This window comes from Oncorhynchus gorbuscha, linkage group LG05 (genome assembly GCF_021184085.1).
Source record: "Oncorhynchus gorbuscha isolate QuinsamMale2020 ecotype Even-year linkage group LG05, OgorEven_v1.0, whole genome shotgun sequence".
Taxonomy (NCBI): domain Eukaryota; kingdom Metazoa; phylum Chordata; class Actinopteri; order Salmoniformes; family Salmonidae; genus Oncorhynchus; species Oncorhynchus gorbuscha.
The window spans coordinates 52,267,656-52,294,694 of NC_060177.1; the positions used below are offsets into that span (position 1 = coordinate 52,267,656).

A 27,039-nucleotide genomic window follows, 5' to 3' on the forward strand; every position below is an offset into this window, starting at 1 on the left:
CCTGGGCTAGGATTCACACTTTTATTCCAAATAGCTGGGATTAAAGACAAACACACATGCGACAAATATTCTATCTCTGCCACGCAACCAATTTTTTGCAAATAAGGCATTTATTAACACATTACTTCCCTTTGCTTCTAGCCTAGCATTTTATTTCCAACAGTGATGGTTTGTATAAAGCTGATTTGTCTGCCTGTCCGACCTCGGAAACAATGTTTCACTGGCGACTTGTGATATCGCCCCGGCACAGCAAATACTGTGCACAGAGGAGATATCAACTTTTTTGATCCAAACAAAATCGTGCTACTATGATTATGGCTTATCCTGAATGAATGTGTGAATAATGATGAGTGAGAAAGTTAGAGGCGGTGGTGAGGTGAGCATGTCTTGGAGGTATGATATTATGCATCTATAACTTAACTCACTCATCAGTATTCACAATTCATTAAGGACTATCCCTAATCATGGTAGCATCCACATTAATGTAGAAGGTTTAGAAACATATTCTATTCTTATTTGCAATACATTCTTATTTACTCCAAAATGACACAATACATTATTTACCATCCATTTCTATTGGGCATAAAATAATCTAAAACACAACCAAAACAAACAACAAATGCATGCAACAAGTTTGTAGAGTCACAAGCTTGATGTAATCATTGCGTGTTAGGAATATGGGACCAAATACTAACATTTTTACTACTAATACATATATAAGTGAATTTGTCCCAATACTTTTGGTCCCCTAAAATGAAGCCGTTGGTTCGCATTTTAACCCCATAGTCAATGTATCCTTTAAAAGGTCCTTGACTACAGAGCCAAAACAACAATAACATTGTCACCGTCTCAGTACTTTTGGAGCTCACTGTAGATCATATGAATTCTTAATGGGTTTGATCATTCGGGACGCCTGGAATTGGAAATCCAATGTAATTTTCATCCACAATATTTGAGCAGTTCATTTCCACAGTTCCTGTCTGAATTGGTTAAATATGATCTCAGCAGTCAATTGAACTTGTGTCACTGAGATGAGGATAAGAGTAGGGGGCCTATGGGGGAAGTGGAGGGGCAGTGGGTCTGCACACACAGTATCTATAAGACAAAGTCAATTCGAATGTGATCTAGATGAGAGTGAATTCTCCACCCTGGTGCACAGACTGCTAGTGCACTTCAAAGTGTATTATCTCTAGTAGCATGTTCTACATTATTCCAGATGAGGCGAGATTGCCTTTGCAGACATTAGAGGGGCTCTGCGTTGAAGTGACAGTTGTTTGGAGAGTATTGTTGGATCAGTGTATATACAGTGTATTCGGAAACTATTCAGACCCCTGGACTTTTTCCAAATTTTGTTTAGTTACAGCTTTATTCTAAAATGTATTACATTCATTGTGTTCCTCAACAATTTACACACAATACCCCTTATGAAAAAGCAAAAACAGGTTTTATACATTTTTGCTAATTTATTAAAAATAAAAAACAGAAATACCTTATTTACATAAGTATTCAGACCCTTTGCTATCAAATCAAATCAAATGTATTTATGAAGCCCTTTTTACATCTGCAGATGTCACAAAGTGCTATACAGAAACCCAGCCTAAAACCCCAAACATCAAGCAATGCTGATGTAGAAGCACGGTGGCTAGGAAAAACTCCCTAGAAAGGCAGGAACCTAGCAAGAAACCTAGAGAGGAACCAGGCTCCGAGGGGTGGCCAGTCCTCTTCTGGCTGTGCCGGGTGGAGATTATAAGAGTACATGGACATTTAAGGCCAGATTGTTCTTCAAGGTGTTCAAATGTTCATAGATGACCAGCAGGGTCAAATAATGATCACAGTGGTTGTAGAGGGTGCAACAGGTCAGTACCTCAAGAGAAAATGTCAGTTGGCTTTTCATAACCGAGCATTCAGAGGTCGAGACAGCAGGTGCGGTAGAGAGAGTCGAAAACAGCAGGTCCAGGACAGGGTAGCACTTCCGGTGAACAGGTCAGGGTTCCATAGCCGTGGTCAGAACAGTTGAAACTTGAGCAGCAACACAACCAGGTAGACTGGGACAGCCAGGAGTCATCAGGCCTGGTAGTCCTGAGGCATGATTCTAGAGCTCAGGTCCTCCGGGAGTAGAGGGAGAGAGAGAGAACTAGAGGGAGCATAATTCAATTAACACAGGACACCAGATAAGACAGGAGAAATACACCAGATATAACAGACTGACCCTATCCCCCCGGCACATAGACTATTGGAGGATTGGGTTGGCCCAGACAGGCCCGGCAGGATATAACCCCACCCACTTTGCGGAAGCACAGCCACCACACCACTTGTATTCTATACTACTCCACTGACTGTTAAACAGCCATCTCCAGCACATCTTTCGCAACAAAGCCTCCTTCACTCATGCTGTTAAACATACCCTCGTAAAACTGACTATCCTACCGATCCTTGACTTCGGTGATGTCATTTACAAAATGGCCTCCAAAACTCTACTCAGCAAATTGGATGTAGTCTATCACAGTGCCATCATTTTGTCACCAAAGCCCCATTTTTCACCCACCACTGCGACCTGTATGCTCTCGTTGACTGGCCCTCGCTTCATATTCGTCGCCAAACCCACTGGCTCCAGGTCATCTATACGTCTTTGCTAGGTAAAGCCTGTGATAGACAGTACTTTGGTGAAGCACCGTTGGTAGTGATTACAGCCTCAAGTCTTCTTGGGTATGATGCTATAAGCTTGGCACACCTACATTTAGGGAATTTCTCCCATTCTTCTCTGCAGATCCTCTCAAGCTCTGTCAGGTTGGATAGGGAACATTTCTGCACAGCTATTTTCAGGTCTCTCCAGAGATGGTCGTTTGGGTTCAAGCCGGGCTCTGGCTGAGACACTCAAGGACATTCAGAGACTTGTCACGAAGCAACTCCTGCATTGTCATGGCTGTGTGCTTAGGGTCGTTGTCCTGTTGGAAGGTGAACCTTGCCCCAGCCTGAGGTCCTGAGGACTCTGGAGCAGATTTTCATAAAGGATCTCTATGTTCTTTGCTCCATTCATCTTTCCCTCGATCCTGACTAGTCTCCCAGTCACTGCCTCTGAAAAACATCCCCACAGCATGATGCTGGCACCACCATGCTTCACCGTAGGGATGGTGCCAGGTTTCCTCCAGACCTGCCGCTTGGCATTCAGGCCAAAGCGTTCAATCTTGGTTTCATCAGACCAGAGAATCTTGTTTCTCATGGTCTGAGTCCTTTAGGTGCCTTTTACCAATCTGCAAGCGTGCTGTCATGTGCTTTCTACAGAGAAGTCTCTTCCATCTGGCCACTCTACCATAAAGGTCTGATTGGTGGAGTGCTGCAGAGATGGTTGTCCTTCTGGAAGGTATTGCCATCTCCACAGAGGAGCTTTAGAGCTCTGTCAGAGTAACCATCGGGTTCTTGGTCACCTCCATGACCAAGGCCCTTCTCCCCCAATTGCTCAGTTTGGCCGGACGGCCAGCTCTAGGAAGGTTACAAACTTCTTCCATTTAAGAATGATGAAGACCACTGTGTTCTTGGGGAACTTCAATTCTGCAAACATTTTTTGGTACCCTTCCCCAGATCTGTGCCGACACAATCCTGTCTCGGAGCTTTACAGACAATTCCTTCCACCTCATGGCTTGATTTTAGCTCTGACATGCACTGTCAACTGTGGGACTTTATATAGACAGATGTGTGCATTTCCAAATCATGTCCAATCAATAGAATTTACCACAGGTCGACTGCAATCAATTTGAAGAAACATATCAAGGATGACCAATGGAAACAGGATGCACCTGAGCTCAAGTTCCAGTCTCATAGCAAAGGGTCTGAATACTCATGTAAATAAAAGTGTTTCTGTTTTTTATTTGTATAAATATGCCAACATTTCTAAAACCCTGTTTTCACTTTGTCATTATGGGATATCGTGTGTAGATTTATGGAGAAAATGTTTTATTTAATCCATTTTAGAAAAAGGCTGTAACATACATTTTTTGGGGAAAAAGACAAAGATTCTAAATACTTTCCGAATGCACTGTAAGTATATCAGTACCTTTGTTGGATACAATGGAAGACAGAAAATTGTTGTGTTCTTTAGGGCATGCAATGGAAAAAAAATGTAAATGAAAATGTGTGTTTATTGGAAAATTCCAGGTAGTCCCGCCCTTTTTTTAGCCCTCGTCACTGTCATTCATTCAGTGTCACTCATTCCCTATTTCATCTAAAGGATGTTGGATGTTGGCACATCATTTGAGTTGAGATTCAAAGCTCTTGAACAACTGTGATTCTGTCAACACAAGTCAGACTTGAAAGAGATCCTGTTGATTACGCTACCATCCAACAGCCAATCAAAGACCTAAGATCTAAGTTTCCCTCAATCGGCTTGTGACAGCCACCTCAGCCATGCTCCCTCTGTGTCCAAATAAAAAACGGAACCCCTTACGGCTTATTGGAGCGCACTAAGTAGTTGATTAGTAATAAAAGAAGGATATCAAGGGCTTTATTGGCAACAAAAGCTCAACAAAGCCGTAAGTGGTTCAGTTTTTTTAGAGCAGTGCTTCACAGATTGCCATCATTGCATTTGGCTTGTTAGCATTGCTTTCACAGTATGGCTCCATAATCCAAAACACATTCAGTTAATGCTTATCAGCAGGCCAAAGATGATTCTTTACTAGATTGAGACCTGCGCCAGAGGAGTCCTATTGGACATGTAAATGGATTTGGAGAGGCACAGGTAGGCCACAGGCAGATCAGAGAATAATCTGCTATTGGCATCTTCAGACAACACTAGATTGTCTTTCTCATGTACAGTATAAAGACACAGATCTTGAAATGATGTACTGTAGCTTTTAGGCATGGAATATTCTATCCAGTTATGGGTACACGTTCTTTATTCTCTATTGTATGTCTGGTGTTTGGAACACCGTGTAGTCTAACATGGTCATTCCTATGTGGTCATAACTGATGTACCTTATGCTTACTTGTATTGATCCATTCTGTACAGAGCATTGTAAAGTATCCTTTGCAGTGTGATCTATTTGAGACAATATACGGTTGGAAGAAAGAGCCTTTGTTGTTGTGGAGTGATGCACTCCAGCTCTGTGGCTTTGAAAGCTGGTGTTGGTCAGCCAGAGAAAAAGCAGGGGTCATGACACACAAGGAGGAGGTGCAGCAATCTTGCACAAATGACTGATGTCAGTGGAAATGCCTTTGGACTTGAATGGTGCTGTACCATTGGATACCGGTTTACGGAGACACTGTATTCCATCTGTATTTTGTGCTCATTAACAGCCCTGTATGGAACCTTGTGATGGAGCTGGGTAATTTCAGTTGAGCAGAATACTGTAGGGAAGAGCAATTTGTACTGCCAATCTGGTGTAAAGACAACAGGAGCTCTGAAAACATGATGTTCCCCTCCTTCATCCCTATATGGGCCTTTGGATGAGTAATGAGTAACCAGTAGGCCTATTTATTTTCTCCCATCACTCTCGTGTAGGACTGTTCCTCTCATGGGTGTTATGACACGAGTGTACGTTATGAGTGACATTGGGTTGTTTTCCTGCATGGCTCTGAAGGAAAAACATTACAAATATTGTACTGTTTATATGTTTACTATTGTGAGTAGCAATAGTTGTGGTAGTGGTCATCGTCATAGACATCATCGCAGTTGTAAGTAGGGGTCACTGTCATCGTCGTAGCAGTAGCCGTCGTAGTGTAACAGCGTTTAGAACGTTGCCATAAACTCTCTCCACAGCGAGCTCAAAATGACACTGATGTAGCCATGCAATCTGTATCTTTTGGGTGGCTAAAAAAGTTGGTATGTAGTCAAGGAGGGTGGTCACGTGTGCTGCAAAGCAGAGGATCACTGGTTTGGACAGTGGAGGAAGCTAAATTGTTAGCAGCACACTGACCTCCGTTACGGTTGCAGTGGTCGTAATAACAGTCTTTTGTTTTTGTATTAGGCATTGTAGCAGTAGTTGTAGCAGCAGTCATAGTATTAGCAGTCGTCTGGGTCGGTGCAGCGGCTCACGGAGAACGGCTAAGTTTACCATCTCAGTTGATTGACAGCTCTGGGGGAGTACAGTACGTTATCAAGTTCTCTCCACGGTGCCTTGTGGTGTCTAATATTCCCTGCCAGATTGACAAGGAGAGGGCATGTTTGTTGGCACTGGAAAGGCCTCTCATTTTCCAAGCCAACAGATTGGCATGCTATTCTACTCTGCCAGTCTTGGCTGCTCTGAGAGTCTTTCAGTGAATAGTCCAATGACATGAATAGGTTGTAGTGTCTTTGCACTGCGTGGCTTTGTTTGAGAAGTAGGAACACAGCCCTCCAACACACCATGCACACACCACAGAAACACAAGCCACAGACTATCTAATGTCTCATACTGGTCCATTAGGGTAATATGAAACTAACATTTGATGATCATTCTGAGTGCCGTGATATGATCTGTGCCAAGAAGAATGATGACATTTAGAGGCATATTAAAAGAATGACAGAACAAACAAAAATCTGATGTGATTTTCAATTTCTTGTTTGAAAATTAATGCAGTGTTTTTCCCCCAAAGTTAAATTAAACATATTCCTTAGGTGATTAATCAGGAACTCCTTATGTAATAAAATCAACAAAGAGACATTCCATCATCATTTAAATATTTACCATCATTCTCAGATCCCTTTTAATGTCTTCTATCCCTCTCGCCTCCTCCCAAATACAAAAGTGATTAGGAGTAGCCAGCTCTTCCATCGTTGCCATGCGCCATCCCAGCAAATCATTTCTAGTTACCTACAGCATGTATACCCAGAACATTAGTAGAGATGTTTTGAGAACATTCATATGGTACGTTTTTCCAGAACTTTTGAGGTTCCCATGGAGATTCCCATGACATGGCTATAATGTTTTCCCCATTAACATTCAGTTAATACATTCTCGACACAAATGTGGCATATTCACCTTCTAATGTTCATTAAATTATGTTTTCATTTTAAAAAACACTCATGGGATGTTGTCATCAGCTGGAAACCATATAGGGCTCCCATTGGAACGTTGCCTAACGTTGTTGGAACGTTCACTGTTTGCTGGGATGATAGGACTACGAGGCCATCTCAACATGCTGTTAATGAAGACCTAAGCTGTGGGAGTCTAGAATTCTCAACACATTCTCAGCAGAGTAGACCACCCAAGCACACCAGACAGATTGAGAGAGGGACTTCCGGCGATGGAATCATTAAGCTCTTCCCACACACACAGGATGCATTATTCAAGTGATTATGTGGACTAATACCATGTTATGGGATGTGTACACCAGACCATTCCTCTTCCGATGCCTATCAGACAAGTGTCATCTTGTTTTCTGTGGAATGCTGTGATCTAGCATGGTGCTTCACTGTGAATGACTAAATGACTGCTCTGTATTGGGGGCTGGCAAAAAAAGACTCATTGGAATAGGTCAAGTTTCTTTTGCGACTCACTCTGTATTGCGAGGCACAACAGACAGACACATCACAGGATGGGTGAGAGCGAGCGCTTCCCCCGCCCCTTTGGATTTTATGCCACAATAACATATTTATTTTGTGTGTGTACCCAGCATGTGGGGCTTTCGAGTCAGCGCTTTCCACTGCAACGTTATTACAAGTGCCCCCTAGCTCTACCCATCAATCATCCCCCAATTTACCATCTCTCCCAACACCCAGGACTGTGTCAGCCAGGCTGTTATGCGATCCCGGTTTCTTTACACCATCTAAATACCCCTTAAATTAAAGCCAGCATCAGGCCCGCTAATGGGAATAGTCATAGCCCAGCTCATCAAATATTTATTGAAACATGAGAATTTGCCTTTTATTTTAATCAACTGGCTTATACACAAGGTGCTGTGTGTGATTTTGGCAGATTAATCATCGAGAGGTGGCTCATTGAACATTTCCACAGATTAGAGTGAATAATTAAAATCTCTTTGGCTGTGTGGTGGGTTGGAGCGGGGATAGGAGGAGTGAACATATTTATTCTCAGTAAAGCCTCAACACATTAATTTTGAATGTAGCCCAAAGCACCTGCCCAGAATGTTGGCATGTTTTATTAAGAGAATTACAGTGTCTTCACAGATCAGCTCACTTCAAAATACACTGCATGACCAAAAGTATATGGACACCTGCTCGTTGAACATCTAATTAAAAATCATGGGCATTAATATGGAGTTGGTCCCCCCTTTGCTGTTATAACAGCCTCCACTCTTCTAGGAAGGCTTTACACTAGATGTTGGAACATTGCTGCGGGGACTTGCTTCCATTTAGCCACAAGAGCTTTACTGAGGACAAGCACTGAGGTTGGGTGATTAGGCCTGGATCACAGTCGGTGTTCCAATTCATCCCAAAGGTGTTTGATTGGGTTGAGATCAGGGCTCTGTGCAGTTCTTCCACAGCGATTTCAACAAAGCCTTTCTATATGGACCTCGCTTTGTGCACAGGGGCAATGTCATGCTGAAATAGGAAAGGGCCTTCCCCAAACTGTTGTCACAAAGTTGGAAGCAAAGAATGGTCTAGAATGTCATTGTATGCTGTGGCGTTAAGATTTCCCTTCATTAGAGCTAAGGGACCTAGCCAGAACCATGAAAAACAGCCCCAGACCATTAATCCTCCTCCACCAAACGTTACAGTTGGCACTATGCATTGTGGCAGGTACCATTTTTCTGTCATCCACCAAACCCAGATTTGTCAGTTGGACTGCCAGATGGTGAAGTGTGATTCATCACTCCAGAGAACGCGTTTCCACTTCTCCAGAGTCCAATGGCGGCGAGCTTTATACCACTCCAGCTGACCCTTAGCATTGCACATGGTGATCTTAGGCTTGTGTGCAGCTGCTTGGCCATGGAAACCCATTTTATGAAGCTTTCAATGAACAGTTATTATACTGATGTTGCTTCCAGAGACAGGTTGTTACTCAGTAGTGAGTGTTGCAACCGAGGACAGACAATTTTTACATGCGCTTCAGCACTCAGCGATCCCGTTCTGTGAGCTTGTGTGGCTTACCACTTCGCAGCTGAGCCGTTGTTGCTCCTAGATGTTTCCCCTTCACAATAACAGCACGTACAGTTGACCAGGGAAGTTCTAGCAGGTCAGAAATTTGATTAAATGACCTGTTGGAATGGTGGCATCCTATGACAGTGCCACGTCACTGAGCTCTTCAGTAAGGCCATTCTATTGCCAATGTTACCAATGGAGAGTGGATGGCCGTGTCCTCAAATTTATACACCTGTCAGCAACGGGTGTGTCTGAAATAGCCAAATCCACTAATTTGAAGGGGTGTCCACATAATTTTGAAAGCAGATCAAATGACATTGACTCGAAGTGAGAGGAGTAGATGTGCGGTCAGTCATTAGGCTCCACATGCTTTGAAAGAGCCTCACCTTTAGTAACATTGACTAATTGAGCTTCTCCAATGGATCACAGATGACTGGACTAGAGATGAGAATGCTAAGAGGTCATTTTGCCAAACACTCTGAGGAATAACACCTCAACTGTATCACTATCATAATTGAATTTCACATAGATGGTGCCTCTGTCACAATGTATTTGTTTTTCAGTCCATTTGGGAATAGGGTCTCTCTCCTGGCTGTGGAAACTTGGCTTGGCAGTGTGGCACATGTGAGAGAGAGAGAGGGGCACTGGGCCTTGGCTCATTTACATTGATGGTGGATCTCGCCTCCGCTGGCATTTACATCGGCCATTGATCCAGGGGCTGGCTGATTAATCTTCTATAAAGGGATCAGAAGTCAATTAGTGTCTGAAGCTCACTTCTAATTCCAGCCATGCATCAGCATCCTAGCAGCCCTCCTGGGGGCCACACAGTTTACACAGACTTTCTGGAGCTATTGAAGCCATTCACATCACCATTCCTCCCAAGTTTATGCTGTTTGAATGTTTTCATTTTTTTTCTCTCTTGATTTCAAAAGGACATCTGCATACCAAAGACAGCCCAACCTCTCAGGGGAAAGAGCATTGTTTTAAGTTAGCTATTGGTTTTCGTAGCATTCAGCATTTTTAAGATAACAAAATTAATTGAAGGGTGATGTGAAAATTGTGACAGATGGCTTTTTGGTCTAGTTTCTAATGCAAATCGAGCACAGTTGTCACGTCCTGACCATAGAAAGCCTTATTTTCTATGGTAGAGTAGGTCAGACCGTGACTAGGGGTTTAGTCTAGTTTATATTTTCTATGTTGGGTTCTAGTTTGGTTTTTCTATGTTGGTGTTTTGGTATGATTCCCAAAAAGAGGGCATTATATGGCATGGGCATTAATATATTAACTATCATGGGCATTAATATAGGCAGCTATCGTTGTCTCTAATTGGGGATCATACTTAAGTAGCATTTTTTCCACCTGTGTGTTATGGAATATTGTTTTGAGTTAGTACACTTACCATCTCTGTAGTCACGGTTCCTTGTTAGTTTATTGTTTATTTGTTTTTTGTCTTTGTTAAGATTCACTTTGTCATTAAAATTATGTGGAACCTGGTCCAATATTCATTCCAACGAATATGACAACAGTGTCTTAGGCATTTAGGAGAAGAATATGTTGACATGATATGGACTGTTCGGTCCCGCTTTAAATGACATTCAGCTTATAATGACTTCATAAAGCCTTCATAAGCAATACATAAGTCTCACATAGCATCTATAACTGTATGTCATGCTTTATAAAGAGTTTGTAAATGTGTCATATCTGTGACATAATCACCAATGTCAAATATGATATAATCATGTGCTTTATCTTCAGGATCGGGGGTTCCCTGTGGGAATGTTGAGCTAACATAGGCTAATGCGATTAGCATGAGGTTGTAAGTAACAAGAATAATATATATAATAATAATAATAATATATGCCATTTAGCAGACGCTTTTATCCAAAGCGACTTACAGTCATGTGTGCATACATTCTATGTATGGGGATCGAACCCACTACCCTGGCGTTACAAGCGCCATGCTCTACCAACTGAGCTACAGAAGGACCACTAAGAACATTTCCCAGAAAATATATATATCTGATATTAACAAGAATTTAAGCTGCATTGTCCAATTTACAGTCGCTATTACAGTAAAGATACCTTAATAGAAAATTACTCAAGTAAAAGTGAGTCACCCAGTAAATTACTACTTGAGTATGAATCTAAAAGTATTTGGTTTTAAATATACTTAAGTATCAAAAGTCCTGGCTACTCCAACCTCGGCCAACAGCTCCGCCTCCCCCTCAGCTACTCGCCCAAGCCTCTCCAGGTTCTCCTTTACCCAAATCCAGATAGCAGATGTTCTGAAAGAGCTGCAAAACCTGGACCCATACAAATCAGCTGGGCTTGACAATCTGGACCCTCTATTTCTGAAACGATCCGCCGCCATTGTCGCAACCCCTATTACTAGCCTGTTCAACCTCTCTTTCATATCGTCTGAGATCCCCAATGATTGGAAAGTTGCCGCAGTCATCCCCCTCTTCAAAGGGGGAGACACCCTGAACCCAAACTGTTACAGACCTATACCCATCCTGCCCTGCCTATCTAAGGTCTTCGAAAGCCAAGTCAACAAACAGGTCACTGACCATCTTGAATCCCACCGTACCTTCTCCGCTGTGCAATCTGGTTTCCGAGCCGGTCATCTACAAAATAGCTTCCAACACTCTACTCAGTAAACTGGATGCAGTTTATCACAGTGCCATCCGTTTTGTTACTAAAGCACCTTATACCACCCACCACTGCAACCTGTATGCTCTAGTCGGCTGGCCCTCGCTACATATTCGTCGCCAGACCCACTGGCTCCAGGTCATCTACAAGTCCATGCTAGGTAAAGCTCCGCCTTATCTCAGTTCACTGGTCACGATGGCAACACCCACCCGTAGCATGCGCTCCAGCAGGTGTATCTCATCGATCATCCCTAAAGCCAACACCTCATTTGGCCCCCTTTCGTTCCAGTTCTCTGCTGCCTGTGACTGGAACAAATTGCAAAAATTGCTGAAGTTGGAGACTTTTATCTCCCTCACCAATTTTAAACATCTGCTATCTGAACAGCTAACCGATCGCTGCAGCTATCTATCGGTCTATCGGTCTATCGGTAAATAGCCCACCCAACCTTACCTACCTCATCCCCATACTGTTTATATTTATTTACTTTTCTGCTCTTTTGCACACCAATATCTCTACCTGTACATGACCATCTGATCATGTATCACTCCAGTGTTAATCTGCAAAATTGTAATTATTCGCCTACCTCCTCATGCCTTTTGCACACAATGTATATAGACTCTTTTTTCTACTGTGTTATTGACTTGTTAATTGTTTGCTCCATGTGTAACTCTGTGTTGTCTGTTCACACTGCTATGCTTTATCTTGGCCAGGTTGCAGTTGCAAATTACCTTTTTTAAAGTATAAATAATTTCTAATTCCTTATATTAAGCAAACCTGATATACTATAATAAGCACTTTCACGATACACTTGGTTTTTAAATTTACGGATAGCCAGAGGCACACCAACACTCAGACATAATTTAAAAACAAATCATGTGTTTAGTGAGTCTGCCAGATCAGATTCAGTACGGATTACCAGGGATTTTCTCTTTAAGTGCATGAATTGGACAATTTTCCTGTCCTGTTCCTAAACATTCAAAATGTAACGAGTACTTTTGGCTAACAGGGAAAATGTATGGAGTAGAAAGAACATTATTTTCTTTAGGGATGTAGTGGAGTAAAAGTTGTCAAAAATATAAATAGTAAAGTACAGATACGCAAAAAAACTACTTAAGTATTACTTTAAAGTATTTTTAGTTAGTGTTCAACATGTTTAATACAGACAATAAACGTGAACACTACAAAATACCAAAACAACAAATGTGAAAAAAATGAAACAGTCCTATCTGATACATAGACACAAAGACGGAAGACAGGAAACAACCACCCACAAAACCCAACACAAAACAGGCTACCTAAATATGGTCCCCAATCAGAGACGATGACTAACACCTGCCTCTGATTGAGAACCATATCAGGCCAAACATAGAAATGGGAAAACTAGACACACAACATAGAATGCCCACTCAGCTCACATCCTGACCAACACTAAAACAAAGAAAACACAAAAGAACTATGGTCAGAACATGACAAATGGTGGTCAGACCCATCTGTGAAGCTAGCCAGAATAAGGATTAGCCACAATAGTGGACTTTGCAGTATGCTTCTAAATAAAAATGTAATTGACAGTGATGCGAATGCATACAAATAGTAGAATTATTCCATAATTGAATAGATCATGCTAAACGAGGTTGGATTGTTGTTGTATAGCATCAACAAAAGACAATAATTTGTTAATTTGACAAAAATCTGTTGAAATCACACGGGATGTATTATACTTTAGAATTGTATTGGGGGCACACTTATTTTAGTGTACAGCCTTACCTATGGATTGTGGATCAGTGACATGGGGTATCAGTCTACTCAGTGACACCCAGAGAACATTAGTATCGTAGCTCTCATTGCGGGACTCCGAAACAACTTTAAATTGAGCCACATTTATCGTCAACCTATTGAACACTATTCCCGAGGAAAAACAATACTGTGTGGATGTTTTGGAGTCTGATAACTCTGAGGATGACGTTGGGAAAAAAGATATTGGGTATTGAGTAGACTGTCACCCCATTTCATTGATCCCCAATCCTTAGGTAAAGCTGTACAGTGCAATATGAATGTCAATACACACAATAGGCTGACTGGGGAGGTGATTTCACACAGTCACAGTCCCGCGATAACAGCTACAATGCTAATATTTGCATAAACTCTTCACAGTTGTCTTCTGTGGGTGTGACCGAGTAGACTGATACACCATTTCATTGCTTCACATTCCAACCTTGTTTAACATTATCTAGTCTAAATATGGCCTTCTGCATCACCTTCTGCATCACTTTCAAAGAGGCACTTTTATTTGAAGGCAACCCCAAATTCCACTTTGGTGCCTAATTTCACAACACATAACCCGGTCAGCTCGAGCCTCACTAGCTAGATGAAGCTAGTTGGCTTCTTATAACGTTAGCTTTGGGCAACAGGGTTAAGTAGCTGGCTAGCTCCTAAATCATTGCTAAGTATAGTGAAAATTATCATTGTTTTCAGGCTGGTTGTATTGGTGCTATCTAGCTACCACAGAAGTTGCTGTCGAACAAATAATGCTTTATTACCAACGCAGTATTGTAAACACATCGTTCGTGGCCGGTATTTGCTTGTTTGCAGACTTTGTACAGCTTTGATAATGCTACTGAAAGTAGTGGTGGCGCTTGGCTTGCACATGCAAATTCACAACACAGAACATTCTATAATATAACTGTGTTACTTGACGTGTCAGACTAAAAGCTTATTTAACCGTCAAATAGTGTTATTTGACGTGTATCTTTTTTGACACACAAAGACCCAAACGGCCTTCCATAGTATGTCGTGAAGCTAATAGCAGTGACGCTATTACTGTGTAACCCCCGGTAGGGCAACATCGGAAACAATAGCGCACTTGTTAACATTAGTGTGTATTGATGCTCGACCAGTCGCAAAAGCCAACATCACCCACGACAGAGAATTGTCAAGGGCAATGAACTCCATTATCTTGGCGTTAATGGATTTCGCCTTTGAGTTGTCTCGCTGAGATTTTCTTACTTTTTCAAATGACTGCGCAATTTATTGACTGCTCGATCCACACAGCAGACATTGTGGGCTAGGTTAGGAATGCTGTGTTGCACGTGTAGCTGAAAATTTTACATGGCGTCATGTACCTACGTGGTATAGGCATCCACGTCAGCTTTGACATTGGTTTTTCACATCGGCGTTAAACTAGACATCGGGCCAATACCAATGTTGGCATTCTTAGCTAATATCGGCCCATTTCCGATATATATTGCATCCCTACTTTACACCACTGATAAATTGTGGAAATGGGCAGGGATTAGCTGGAATTATGACTCTGTGGTTGTCCTTCATAAATCAGCAAACCTTAATAACCTATTTAATTACACTTCATGTAATAGTTTGAAGTGGGACATCTGTCATTCATAACACATCCATAAGACTCTATATTGGATGAGGCCTGTACTTATGTAACAGTATAACTTTAGACCGTCCCCTCGCCCATACCCGGGACCCTCTGCACACATCAACAACAGTCACCCACGAAGCATAGTTACCCACCGCTCCACAAAAGCCACGGCCCTTGCAGAGCAAGAGAAATCACTACTTCAAGGTCTCAGAGCAAGTGATGTCACCGATTGAAACGCTATTTAGCACACACCGCTAACTAAGCTAGCCATTTCACATCCGTTACACTTACTTTAAAGTCAGACCCCTTTGCTCATTCATAACACATGAATAAATGCCTTGTATTATATGACGCTATACTTACTAGATAGTCAGACAGCTTTGGTGATTCATGACACATACATACAGCTAAATGATGTTAACACAAATGTATTAACACTTAGAAAATTCACTAACAGCTAAAACATGTTTCTTTTATTTGTAAATTTGTTCAAATGCATTGTTTCAAAAAGTCCAGCAATGCAATTACATTGAACATTACACAGGGCTGTGACTAGCGTAACTTGATCCAGACCTGGCAGGCGAAGTGTTCTTGCCTCTCTGCCTGCTGGAGGTTCTGCATGTTGGTTAAATCTTAAAAGTAACAACAAATAAAGTTAGCAGTTTTGTTAGGAAATGCCTTCGTCAGAGCATTTGGATAAGGGCACTGCAAAAATCTCTGAAGCTGAAAACTCATATGTCCCTCACTAGCTTTAAGCACCAGCTGTCAGAGCAGCTCACAGATCACTGCACCTGTATATAGCCCATCTGTAAACAGCCCATCTATCTGCCTACCTCATCCCAATACTGTATTTATTTATTTATCTTGCTCCTTTGCACCCCAGTATCTCTACTTGCACATTCATCTTCTGCACATCTACCATTCCAGTGTTTAATTGCTATGTTGTAATTACTTCGCCACCATGGCCTATTTATTGCCTTAACTCCATTATCTTACCTCATTTGCACTCACTGTATATACTTTTTGTTTTCTTTTGTTCTATTGTATTATTGATTGTTATTTGTTTATTCCATGTGTAACTCTGTTGTATGTGTCGAATTTCTATGCTTTATCTTGGCCAGATCGCAGTTGCAAATGAGAACTTGTTCTCAACTAGCCAACCTGGTTAAATAAAGGTGAAATAAAATTTAAAAAATGTATTGATTTATTATATTCCTTTCATTTACAAATCTCACGATGTGACTGAGACGTGGCTGTTTCTAGGGGGATTCTTATTTAGCTGAGCCTACTAGCTAGCTGCATTTCATTAGCTAGCTATCAATTAAAATATATATATATTTAACCTTTAACTATTGCAGTGAAGTCACCAAAATTATTTGAAATAATGTTTGAGGTATCTCTGTAATCTAACTCACTTTACTACAAACTCATTTAAATTACAATCAATAATGGTGAACTTACTAGTTTTTTCACTGTCTTCTGGTACCACAAGTGGGCATTTGATTTGCAAACTCATCAGATGTGAGCTTACTGAGCAACAGAAACACCGCTAACCAAACAGTGCAGGTCATGAGCACTGAATTAAAGGGCAACTACACTCTTAGGTCTTTCCCTGAACTCAAAAGTAAATAAAAAAATTACTGTAAAACAGTTGGCCTAAGGTGCCCACAATTTGCGGCAAGCTCATATTTTCACAGACAAATTGTTGCGGTAAATTTGCAGCAACTTGTGAATTTCTAGCAAACAATTCTGGGAAACGAACATTCTACTGTTTGCCAAAAATTTACAGCAAGTTCATATTTTTTAATGCAAATCATTTTTGGGGCAAACTGAAGCTGGCGAATAGTCTGTTTGCTGCTAACTCAGTATGAATATGCAAATTGATCAAGTTTTGGGTTACTGTGTGTTACACTGAAATGTATCTACATAAACCAAATCACAAATTTAAATGAATTTACTTCACAGAGTCAAAAACAAACACGTACGAAATGTAGTAAATACACTAAACAACATGTTTTCAATATCTAAATCAAATACATCTTGAAATCAGCATGGTAATGAAGAAAATACCTGCTACCTGCCTAAGGCTACTTGCCTAACTATTTCATCCATAAAGCACTTCTCACAATCCCCAACATGTAACATTTGTATTTAAAATAAATTGTTGCGATAGAATGAAAGCGTACCAGAACGCGCTTCGGTAGTTGAGCTAAAGGCAAACAAGCAACGTACTGTAGGCAAAAAGCAGGCCCAAATGCATAAAAGAAAGTCAGTTTATCAGAGCTATAAGTAGTGCCTTAAGAGCATTTTAGCATCCTCCTGTCACTTCTCACACTACATAAATGAGCAGATACTTATCCACTATTGCTCAGTTGAAAAAAATAGTCTTACTGTGAGTGATTCTGTTTCTGGCAGCTGATAAACCGGGGTCTGTAGAAATTCCCATGCTGGGGCTCAGTGGGAAAGTTGATAAACACATGATAGGATTTGAACCGCACACACCCTGTGCCCCAAGTAGAATACCTTGCTCCAATGTCAATCCACTAATTATCACGTATCAAGGTAAGACCCAAGTGTAGGCTGTGTGAAGTAACAATGTTTATTGTAACAGGGGCAGCCAAACGACAGGTCAAGATAATCCAGAGTAGGAGCAAAGTGTGACACTCAGTGTGACACTAATGACCGTAATCACCTGTGAGCAGTCCCCAAGAGCCAACACAATGAAGCGGACAATGACTTTTTTTTACTTAGTTTTTTTTGTCAACAAAAACATACATTGACAAAATCAGACAACCTTTACGTACTTATCCACAAACATGAATGACATCACACTTGCTCAAATCCACACATTCCCACTGTATCCACAACCAATGAGGTTTCGAATTCTTGTGAGACTCTGCCCCATATGACTGCAAATTGTGTTATGTTGTAGCCAGACAATTAATTTTCCATTGCAGTTAATCACTAGTCTAGCTAACACCTAACTATTGAAGTCCTCCTGACTTCAGTCTGGAATGGCTCTTTGATGTTGTCGGCACAATGTTTCAATAATGAAGGGGGGTTGTTCTTTTACTGGTTGGCTCTCCTCTGTGCCTTTCTCACTCAAACACACACAGCCCCTGAGCGTCGCCCCCTTCTGTTACAATGGTTGTATTTTCAAATACAAACAATAAGAGGTTTCAACCCTAAGGAAGAAAAATCAAGTTTGCGAGAACCACCCAAACCCAGTCGCAGGGTCAATGAAAATCAGTGCCCCCCCCCCCAAAAAAAAGCTCTTAACCCACTCTCAAAAAAGGAATTTCTCAGTTTTAGTTACTCCCAAACTTTTGACTTGACCTATGCATTTAAGAACAGAAACAAATAAATATTATAAAGGTAAGGTAACTCTAACGTTAGCTATCTACTGTCAGACAATGCTAACTAAGTTAACTCAATCAATTTCCATGCACACATGAGATAACCCTGCAGAATATCTTGGTTAAATTAACCCAGATAGAGAATAAGTAAAATGTAGCTTTTCTACCTTAGCCAGCTAACTTAGCTAACTTAGCAGTCCAGAACTGTCAGACTAAGTTAGCTATGATAGCTAAAGTAGCTCTAGCTAGCTACCCTTAGATGCTGAAATAGTTAGCTTGCTAGCTAGCTAGCCAAACGTCATCAAAAAACGTACATTTAGTTATATTACGCAACAATACTTCAATAAACTAGCGTCGCGAACATGGTTGCGAGGGTAAGGTTAGCTAACGTTACCACAGTCAAAGATATTAGTACAGAAATGGCTAGCTAGCTAACGGTCGTTATCTACCAAGCTAATGTTGGTTGCTAACGTTAGCTAGCACCTTATGATAGGACAACCTACTTAACCTGAATGTCCATCAAATTCATAATTCATAAAGTTTGTTACTTACCATTTTCACAATTTAAATAACATTAGCCATTTTCCTTGCAAGTATATTTGCAAGTATTCGGATGGACTTCACAAGCTGGTAGCAGGATAATTAAACTACTGTCTGGGTCAAGTATCCATAGCCCAACCTTTATAACCCAGCAGCAACAACCCAACCTTGCTGTATTTACAGAAAACAACCCAACTTTTGACCATATGCCTGCAACCCAGCAATTGAGTCATCCCCAGAAAATCCAACATTTCTTAGAGTGTAATTTATATCTCAAAGCTATGCATGCAAAAATACATGCACTTACCTTAACAGTCATATGTGTAAACATACTGGATTGTATTTGGATGCATTTTACCGCCATATCATACTGTGCTATTATTGGTTAAGAACACCCAAATGGTTAGGTCATGGTCAGTTTGATCCTGGTTGGAAATGCGCGATCATGCCAGTTATAAGTAGCTAATAAAGAGCTACTTTAAGAAATATCCTGTAGTACTGCATTTTAATATTTTGTACAAAGCGTGCAAAACAAGACATGGTGTCAGAGTAAAAGGTCTTAAAATATGGATTTTTCTGGAGTTCCTTCACCTCGAATCAAATCAAATGTATTTTTATAGCCCTTCGTACATCAGCTGATATCTCAAAGTGCTGTACAGAAACCCAGCCTAAAACCCCAAACAGCAAGCAATGCAGGTGTAGAAGCACGGTGGCTAGGAAAAACTCCCTAGAAAGGCCAAAACCTAGGAAGAAACCTAGAGAGGAACCAGGCCTTGTGGGGTGGCCAGTCCTCTTCTGGCTGTGCCGGGTGGAGATTATAACAGAACATGGCCAAGATGTTCAAATGTTCATAAATGACCAGCATGGTCCAATAATAATAAGGCAGAACAGTTGAAACTGGAGCAGCAGCACGGCCAGGTGGACTGGGGACAGCAAGGAGCCATCATGTCAGGTAGTCATGGTCTAGGGCTCAGGTCCTCCGAGAGGCATGGTCCTAGGGCTCAGGTCCTCCGAGAGAGAGAGAGAAAGAAAGAAAGAAAGAGAATTAGAGAAAGCACACTTAAATTCACACAGGACACCGAATAGGACATGAGAAGTACTCCAGATATAAACAAACTGACCCTAGCCCCCCGACACAAACTACTGCAGCATAAATACTGGAGGCTGAGACAGGAGGGGTCAGGAGACACTGTGGCCCCATCCGAGGACACCCCCGATGCATGGCGTAAGTACAAACTGGGGGTCTACAAACTCACCCGATGCATGGCGTAAGTACAAATAACATGTGGAGCTAATGTTCACGGGTCCTCTGAAGGACAGAGGAGAAGAGGAAAAATGCAGCTACCTGCTCCTCTGATCGGTGAAATAAATGAGAGATATATACAGCACATGGACAATAACCGAGGCTGAATCAAAGGTACTGAAGACATACTACGATCGTTTTGAAGCATATGTTGTCCCGAAGACCAATACGATATTTGCTAGGTACAAATTCCATGAGAAAGTACAGGGAGCTAGCGAGTCTTTTGAACAGTTTGTGACAGAGCTGCGTCTGCTTGTGAAAGACTGTGATTATGCAAACAAGGATGAGATGGTCAGGGACCGTATTGTATTTGGAATACACTCACCGCGAGTGAGAGAGAAACTTTTGAATGTTGGGTGTGAGGTAATGCTGGATACAGCTATCGACATAGCCAGAACTCATGAGCTAGCACAGGCTTAGATGAAAACCATTTCGAGCAGCAGCAGGAGCGCATCACGTGAACAAGCAGTGCATGCAGTCAGGCAGAATATCAAAGCACACCTCCGGTGCACAGAGAGCGTGTTTTCGAACTGAGAGAGACATAACTCCAAGACAGAGCGACACAGACTCAAAACGCCCCAAAACATGTGGATATTGTGGATACAAAGTGCATGGCGAACAAGGAAATTGCCCACCTAAAGGCAAACAGTGTACTAAATGTGGTAAATGTAATCACTTTGCAAAAGTGTGCAGAGCTTACCGTGGGAAAAGAGTACACACAGTGAGTGAAGATTAAATGTCAATCAAAGAGTCAAACGCTGATGAACTGTTTATTGATTCAGTGACACAGAAAAGTAAAATATCAGAGACAACAAGCCTTTGCTGAGATAGGAACACAAAGCACAGAGATAAAGTTCAAACTAGACACTGGTGCACAAGTAAACATTATTCCTCTGAATAAGTATGACAGCTTGACATCTGAGTGCGAGCTACAGCCCACTACGTACAGACTGACTAGTTATGGTGGTGAACAGCTCCCAGTAAAAGGCAAATACAAGGAAAGTGACATGATGTTGGACTTTTATGTTGTTGACACTTGAGCACCTGCAGTGCTAGGTCTTAAAGCATGTTTAGACATGGACCTCAATCAAGCTAGTTTTATCAGTGACAAGACCAGCAGAGACAGACAATGTACTGGAGGAGTTGGCTGATGTTTCTACAGGAATAGGATTATTCCCAGGAGAATGTACCATTCACCTTGACCCAGACTCAACCCCTGTGGTCTACTCTACTCCAAGTGGACGTGTCAAAGTATGGACTAGGTGCAGTGCTACTGCAAGATGGAAAGCCGATCGGTTACGCTTCCAAATCTCTCACAGACTGTGAAATCAACTACGCTCAAATCGAAAAGGAGTTCTACGCCATTCTGTTTGGATGTAAACGTTTTCATCAGTACATATATGGACGACAAGTCATTGTGGAATCAAGCCCCTTGAGTAAATTATGAGGAAACCACTAGCCGCAGCCCCGCTAAGGCTACAGAGAATTATCCTTCAACTACAAGAATACGACTTCACAATCACTCACCGTCCAGACAAAGACATCCCTGTCGCAGACACACTCTCCAGTAAGTTTCTTACCTATAAGGACAGCAGCCTCAGTGAAGGCATGTGTCACGACTCCCTCCGAAGGTGGCTCCCCTTCCCGTTCAGGTGGCGCTCGGCGGCCGTCATCACCGGCCTACTAGCTGCCACTGATTCTTTCCTCCCCCTCCTTGACTGTTTATTGGTTACACCTGTGGTTTATTTGGTGATTCGTTTTTTTTTTGCCAGCTGGCCCCGCCTGCTCTTTGTGTGGGATTGTTTGTGTGACTAGTGTGCACGTTAGAGGTTAAACGTGTTTTCCTGTTTGTGGATTTTTTGCTGGACTGTTTTAGTCCCCGTGTTTGGGGCATTTGGTTTTGTGTGCGCCCTGTGTTTTCGTGGGGTGGCTTATGTTCGCCGTTTGTGCATTAAATAGCACTACCCTAAACTCTCTGCTCCCTGCACCTGACTTCGCACCCACTACACCCAGATCGTTACAGCATGGACATGCAAGTGCACACTGTGTACAGCAACCTACCAGTTAGTGACACAAAACTGAAGGAGATCCAAGCAGAAAAAGAAAAGGACTCACAACTCGCACAGTTGAGGAAAGTCATACAGGACGGATGACCTGAGGAGAGGAGAAAATGCCCTCACAGCGTCTCAGAATTCTGGAACCATCGTGATGAACTATCACAGATCAACGGTATAATTTTCAAAGGAGAGAAAATCATTATTCCTACCAGTCTCAGAGAAGAGATTTTGACAAAGATCCATGCTGGACACATGAGCATGGAAAAGTGCAAACAGAGGGCACGGGACATTTTGTTTTGGCCCGGAATGTGCAAACAAATAGAGGACATTGTTGGTAAATGCACCATACTGTTTTGAACGACGCCCCTTAAACACCAAAGAGCCAATGTTATCTCACTGTATCCCAGACCGACCCTGGCAGGTCGTGGCATCCGATCTGTTTACATGGAACAACGAGGACTACATCGTAACAGTGGACTACTACAGCATATACAGTGGGGAGAACAAATATTTGACAAACTGCCAATTTTGCAGGTTTTCCTACTTACAAAGCATGTAGAGGTCTGTAATTTTTTATCATAGGTACACTTCAACTGTGAGACACAGAATCTAAACAAATCCAGAAAATCACATTGTATGATTTTTAAGTAATTCATGTGAATTGTATTGCATGACATAAGTAAAGAAAAGCAGAACTTAATATTTGGTACAGAAACGTTTGCAATTATTTTTATTTAACCTTTATTTAACCAGGTAGGCTAGTTGAGAACAAGTTCTCATTTGCAACTGCTACGTGGCCAAGATAAAGTGTAGCATTTCGACACATACAACACAGAGTTACACATGGAATAAACAAAACATACAGTCAATAATACTAATACTGTATACAATAATTACAGAGATCCTAAGTTTCCTGTAGTTCTTGACCAGGTTTGCACACACTGCAGCAGGGATTTTGTCCCACTCCTCCATACAGACCTCCAGATCCTTCAGGTTTCGGGGCTGTCGCTGGGCAATACGGACTTTCAGCTCCCTCCAAAGACTTTCTATTGGGTTCAAGTCTGGAGACTGGCTAGGTCACTCCAGGACCTTGAGATGCTTCTTACGGAGCCACTCTTTAGTTGCCCTGGCTTTGTGTTTGAAGATAAAGCATAGCAGTTCGACACATACAACAACACAGAGTTACACATGGAATGAACAAAACATACAGTCAATAATACAGTAGGAAAAAAAAGTCTATATACAGTGAGTGCAAATAAGGTCAAATAAGGGAGTTAAAGCAATAAATAGGCCATGCTGGCGAAGTAATTACAATGGGGTCTTCAGAGCAGATTGAACAGGATTTTTATATTTAATCCATTTTAGAATAAGGCTGTGAGGTAAAAAAAAAAGTGCAAAAGTTAAGTGGTCTGAATACTTTCCCAATGCACTGTACGTAATGCACTGACTGCTAATCTGCAATTATTGTATATACATATCGGGTATGTAAGCTAACAACCAGCATACATAACAAGCTAGCTAACAAGACAACCTAGATAACTAGCTAATTAGCAGGCTGACTCACAAGCCTAGCCAAGTTAGTTGCCTTGTTGCTTTCGTGAGATTGGCTGTGGTCTTGGCAGTTGCAAACAGTCTGGGAAACAGGGCTTCCTGTCAGGCATCATTCAGGGCTCAAATGCCCCACGAGGGAATATTTTATTTTTTGCCTTTACCTCCCTTATCTCACCTCATTTGCTCACATCGTATATATATACTCGTTTATACTGTATTATTGACTCTATGTTTGTTTTACTCCATGTGTAACTCTGTGTCGTTGTATGTGTCGAACTGCTTTGCTTTGTCTTGGCCAGGTCGCAATTGTAAAGGAGAACTTGTTCTCAACTTGCCTACCTGGTTAAATAAAGGTGAAATAAAATAAATACATATATGTGCCAAGATGTCTTAGCTCAATGTAAGGGACTTCATGAAGCCTTTATAAACTGCACGTCATTTAAAGCAGCACCAAATGTGTCAATGTCATTTTCACCAAATGGGGCTGGCAAAAAACAATTATTCAGAGTCATATTCACTAGGCACCAAACAGAAGAAAACGGACTGAAACAGGGAAAGACTACTTGAGCTTGTCCAATAAGAAACGGTCATTTTCGTTTTCTGTTGCAAAACATTTTGCTGTGGTGTGCACTAATGAATACTGCCCTGGATTAGGTTGCATTTGGGCACTTATGATCACAAAACAATATACCAAAATGTTGCCATGGTAATCATATGGGGTGTTTTTCTTTTTCTGTTTATACTCCCAGGTCATTCAGCGCAGAGAGGATGGCGCAGTGAACTTCTTCCGAGCATGGGACGCATACCGCAACGGCTTCGGCAAGATTACTGGAGAGCACTGGCTTGGTGAGCACTCAGGATCAATACCATGAATAACTCAGTCTATTGGTTCGATAACACTCCACGTTCTTGTCACATTCCCAAAGTCTGCCCAGAAGAAAGGAGAACATTTTATTTGGTGTGGGATTCTAAAACTTGTTCTACACACTAGAATAATTCAAGGTAGATAAGACAGCTGGATCAAATTTAGGCTTGCATATGCTGGGTTTTCAGGAAAAGAGTCATTTTTCTTACCTGCAACACTGGAAGCATAACTTTTGCGTCAAAATCTTGGAAATCGATTTAACACTGAGCAGCATAAGCCTCTCAGGTTTCATTCATTGTCGTGACTTGACTTTAAAATTAATCTGAGGACTGTTATTTATCTAATCAACAAACTATGATTAATTGTACCCAATTAAATTAATCATGTAACAAGTAACTCATTAGGAACATGAGAGCGGTTCATTAAAGAGTTACCATCTCCCGAATTAAACTCCTAAAGGTCTTTTTACCTATCACATCTATAAGCAGTCAACTTATTAATCATAACCTCATATCATATCATCATTTTGAAAAGTTGTGTCACGTACTGACCTTAGTTCCTTTGTTATGTCTTTGTTTTAGTATGGTCGGGGCGTGAGTTGAGTGGGTTTATCTATGTTCCGTTTTCTATGTTGTGTTTTGTGTTTGGCCTGGTATGGTTCTCAATCAGAGGCAGGCGTCGTTAGTTGTCTCTGATTGAGAATCATACTTAGGTAGCCTTTTCCCACTTGTGTTTCGTGAGTGTTTATTTTCCGTGTCAGTGTTTTGTTCCACACGGAACTGTTTCGGTTTTGTTTTTTCACATGGTCATTTATTGTGTTGGTGAGTGTTCATTATTCTTATTAAAAAACTAAGATGAACATTTATCACGCTGCGTATTGGTCCGATCCTTGCTACTCCTCCTCAGAAGAGGAAGAGGAAACCCGTTACAAGTCGTAACCTCCTTGCATCTGCAAAAACCAGAGCCTTACTTATTATTATGCACTACATAAATTGGTTGAATTATTTATTTACTAGCTAATTAAATGGGAACACAGGATAACCTTGCACCCTTAATACGTTTAAAACAGGTCCCTAGAGGACTGATGACAATATGGCTGCTTGTTACAAAAGAGATGAAGAGGGCAGGGCGAGACAGAGAGGGAGAGAGACACTTAACGTTGGTACGTTTAGAAACTACTCTCACCTACAGTAACCATATACTACACAAACCGCAGCCCACTTTTAGTAAGAAATCATGAATGTATTTATGTGAAATGCCTGAGTCCGCGTGGATCTCTCTCAGTGGACAGGGCCGCCTTGGAAAGGGAGTTGGGCCTTTCCGCGGCACACTTGTAAGGCTCTGATTGTCCAAAAGGGTTCCAACTATAACGACACCTGGCAAGACCCAGATGCAGACACAGGAGGAAGATGGTTCAAGTCTCTGATATTTATTAAAATACAAGGGACAGGCAATAGGCAGGGCGTGGACAGGCAGAAGTTCATTAACCAGGTCAGAGTCTGAAAGGTACAGGGTGACAGGTGGGCTCGAGGTCAGGGCAGGCAGAAGATGTTGGAACCAGGAGTGCTAGAAAACAGACTAGGAAAACCAGGAGCATGGAAAAAACACGCTGGTAGGCTTGACGAGACAAGACGAACTGGCAACAGACAAACAGAGAACACAAGTATAAATGGGGAAGATGGGTGACACCTGGAGGGGGTGGAGACAAGCACAAAGGCAGGTGAAACATATCAGGGTGTGACACCAACAAGTCTTCTACTGTTGTTCTTCTCTGTAGTTGTCCAGTATCCGGTGACTTGACGTGTAGTCCTGAACAGAACTACAGAGTTTATTTTCCTTCCATTCGCTCTTGAAGATGCTTCTTTGAAGATAGGCAAGCCAGCCGTATCTATGGTTTGAGCAGAGTGCTGGATGGCCCTACTTAAATTCGCTTTCAAAGATACTTATTACAGCTAATCAGCAGTCGCAGTGATTGTCCGGATGTGAGTTTATAATCTCTACCTCGTGTTGAGATTTACAGTTCAAACCACTTTAAACATGCAGCTGCAACTGACGCGTTTGTGGTCTGCTATGTTCATTTCTTGTCTCATCAATTATAAAGTTTGTTCGAAAGGGGGCGGTTCCGTCAGGCTGATACGCTCTCTGACATTCCTAGGGGGCATGACTTGTCACTTGTACAAAGTTATGTAAAATAATTATCTCTTATAGTTTTTCTAATCACATCCCTCTTAACACATTTAAAATCAAATAAAAGTCATGTTAGATGCACAACACATAGGATGGACACTTCATACATGTAGTGGGTATACTTTCCAAAATGCAT

The 27,039-nt window shown here is 41.6% G+C and overlaps 1 protein-coding gene across 1 annotated transcript in view; it reads left to right on the forward strand.

Moving 5' to 3' along the window:
- Positions 1-27,039, forward strand: part of LOC124036021 (fibrinogen C domain-containing protein 1-like) — a 175,165-nt gene that overhangs the window by 85,688 nt on the left and 62,438 nt on the right. The window contains exon 5 of the mRNA XM_046350072.1: positions 24,601-24,697. Coding sequence (XP_046206028.1) covers positions 24,601-24,697 — 97 coding nt within the window. The remainder of the gene's footprint in view (positions 1-24,600; positions 24,698-27,039) is intronic.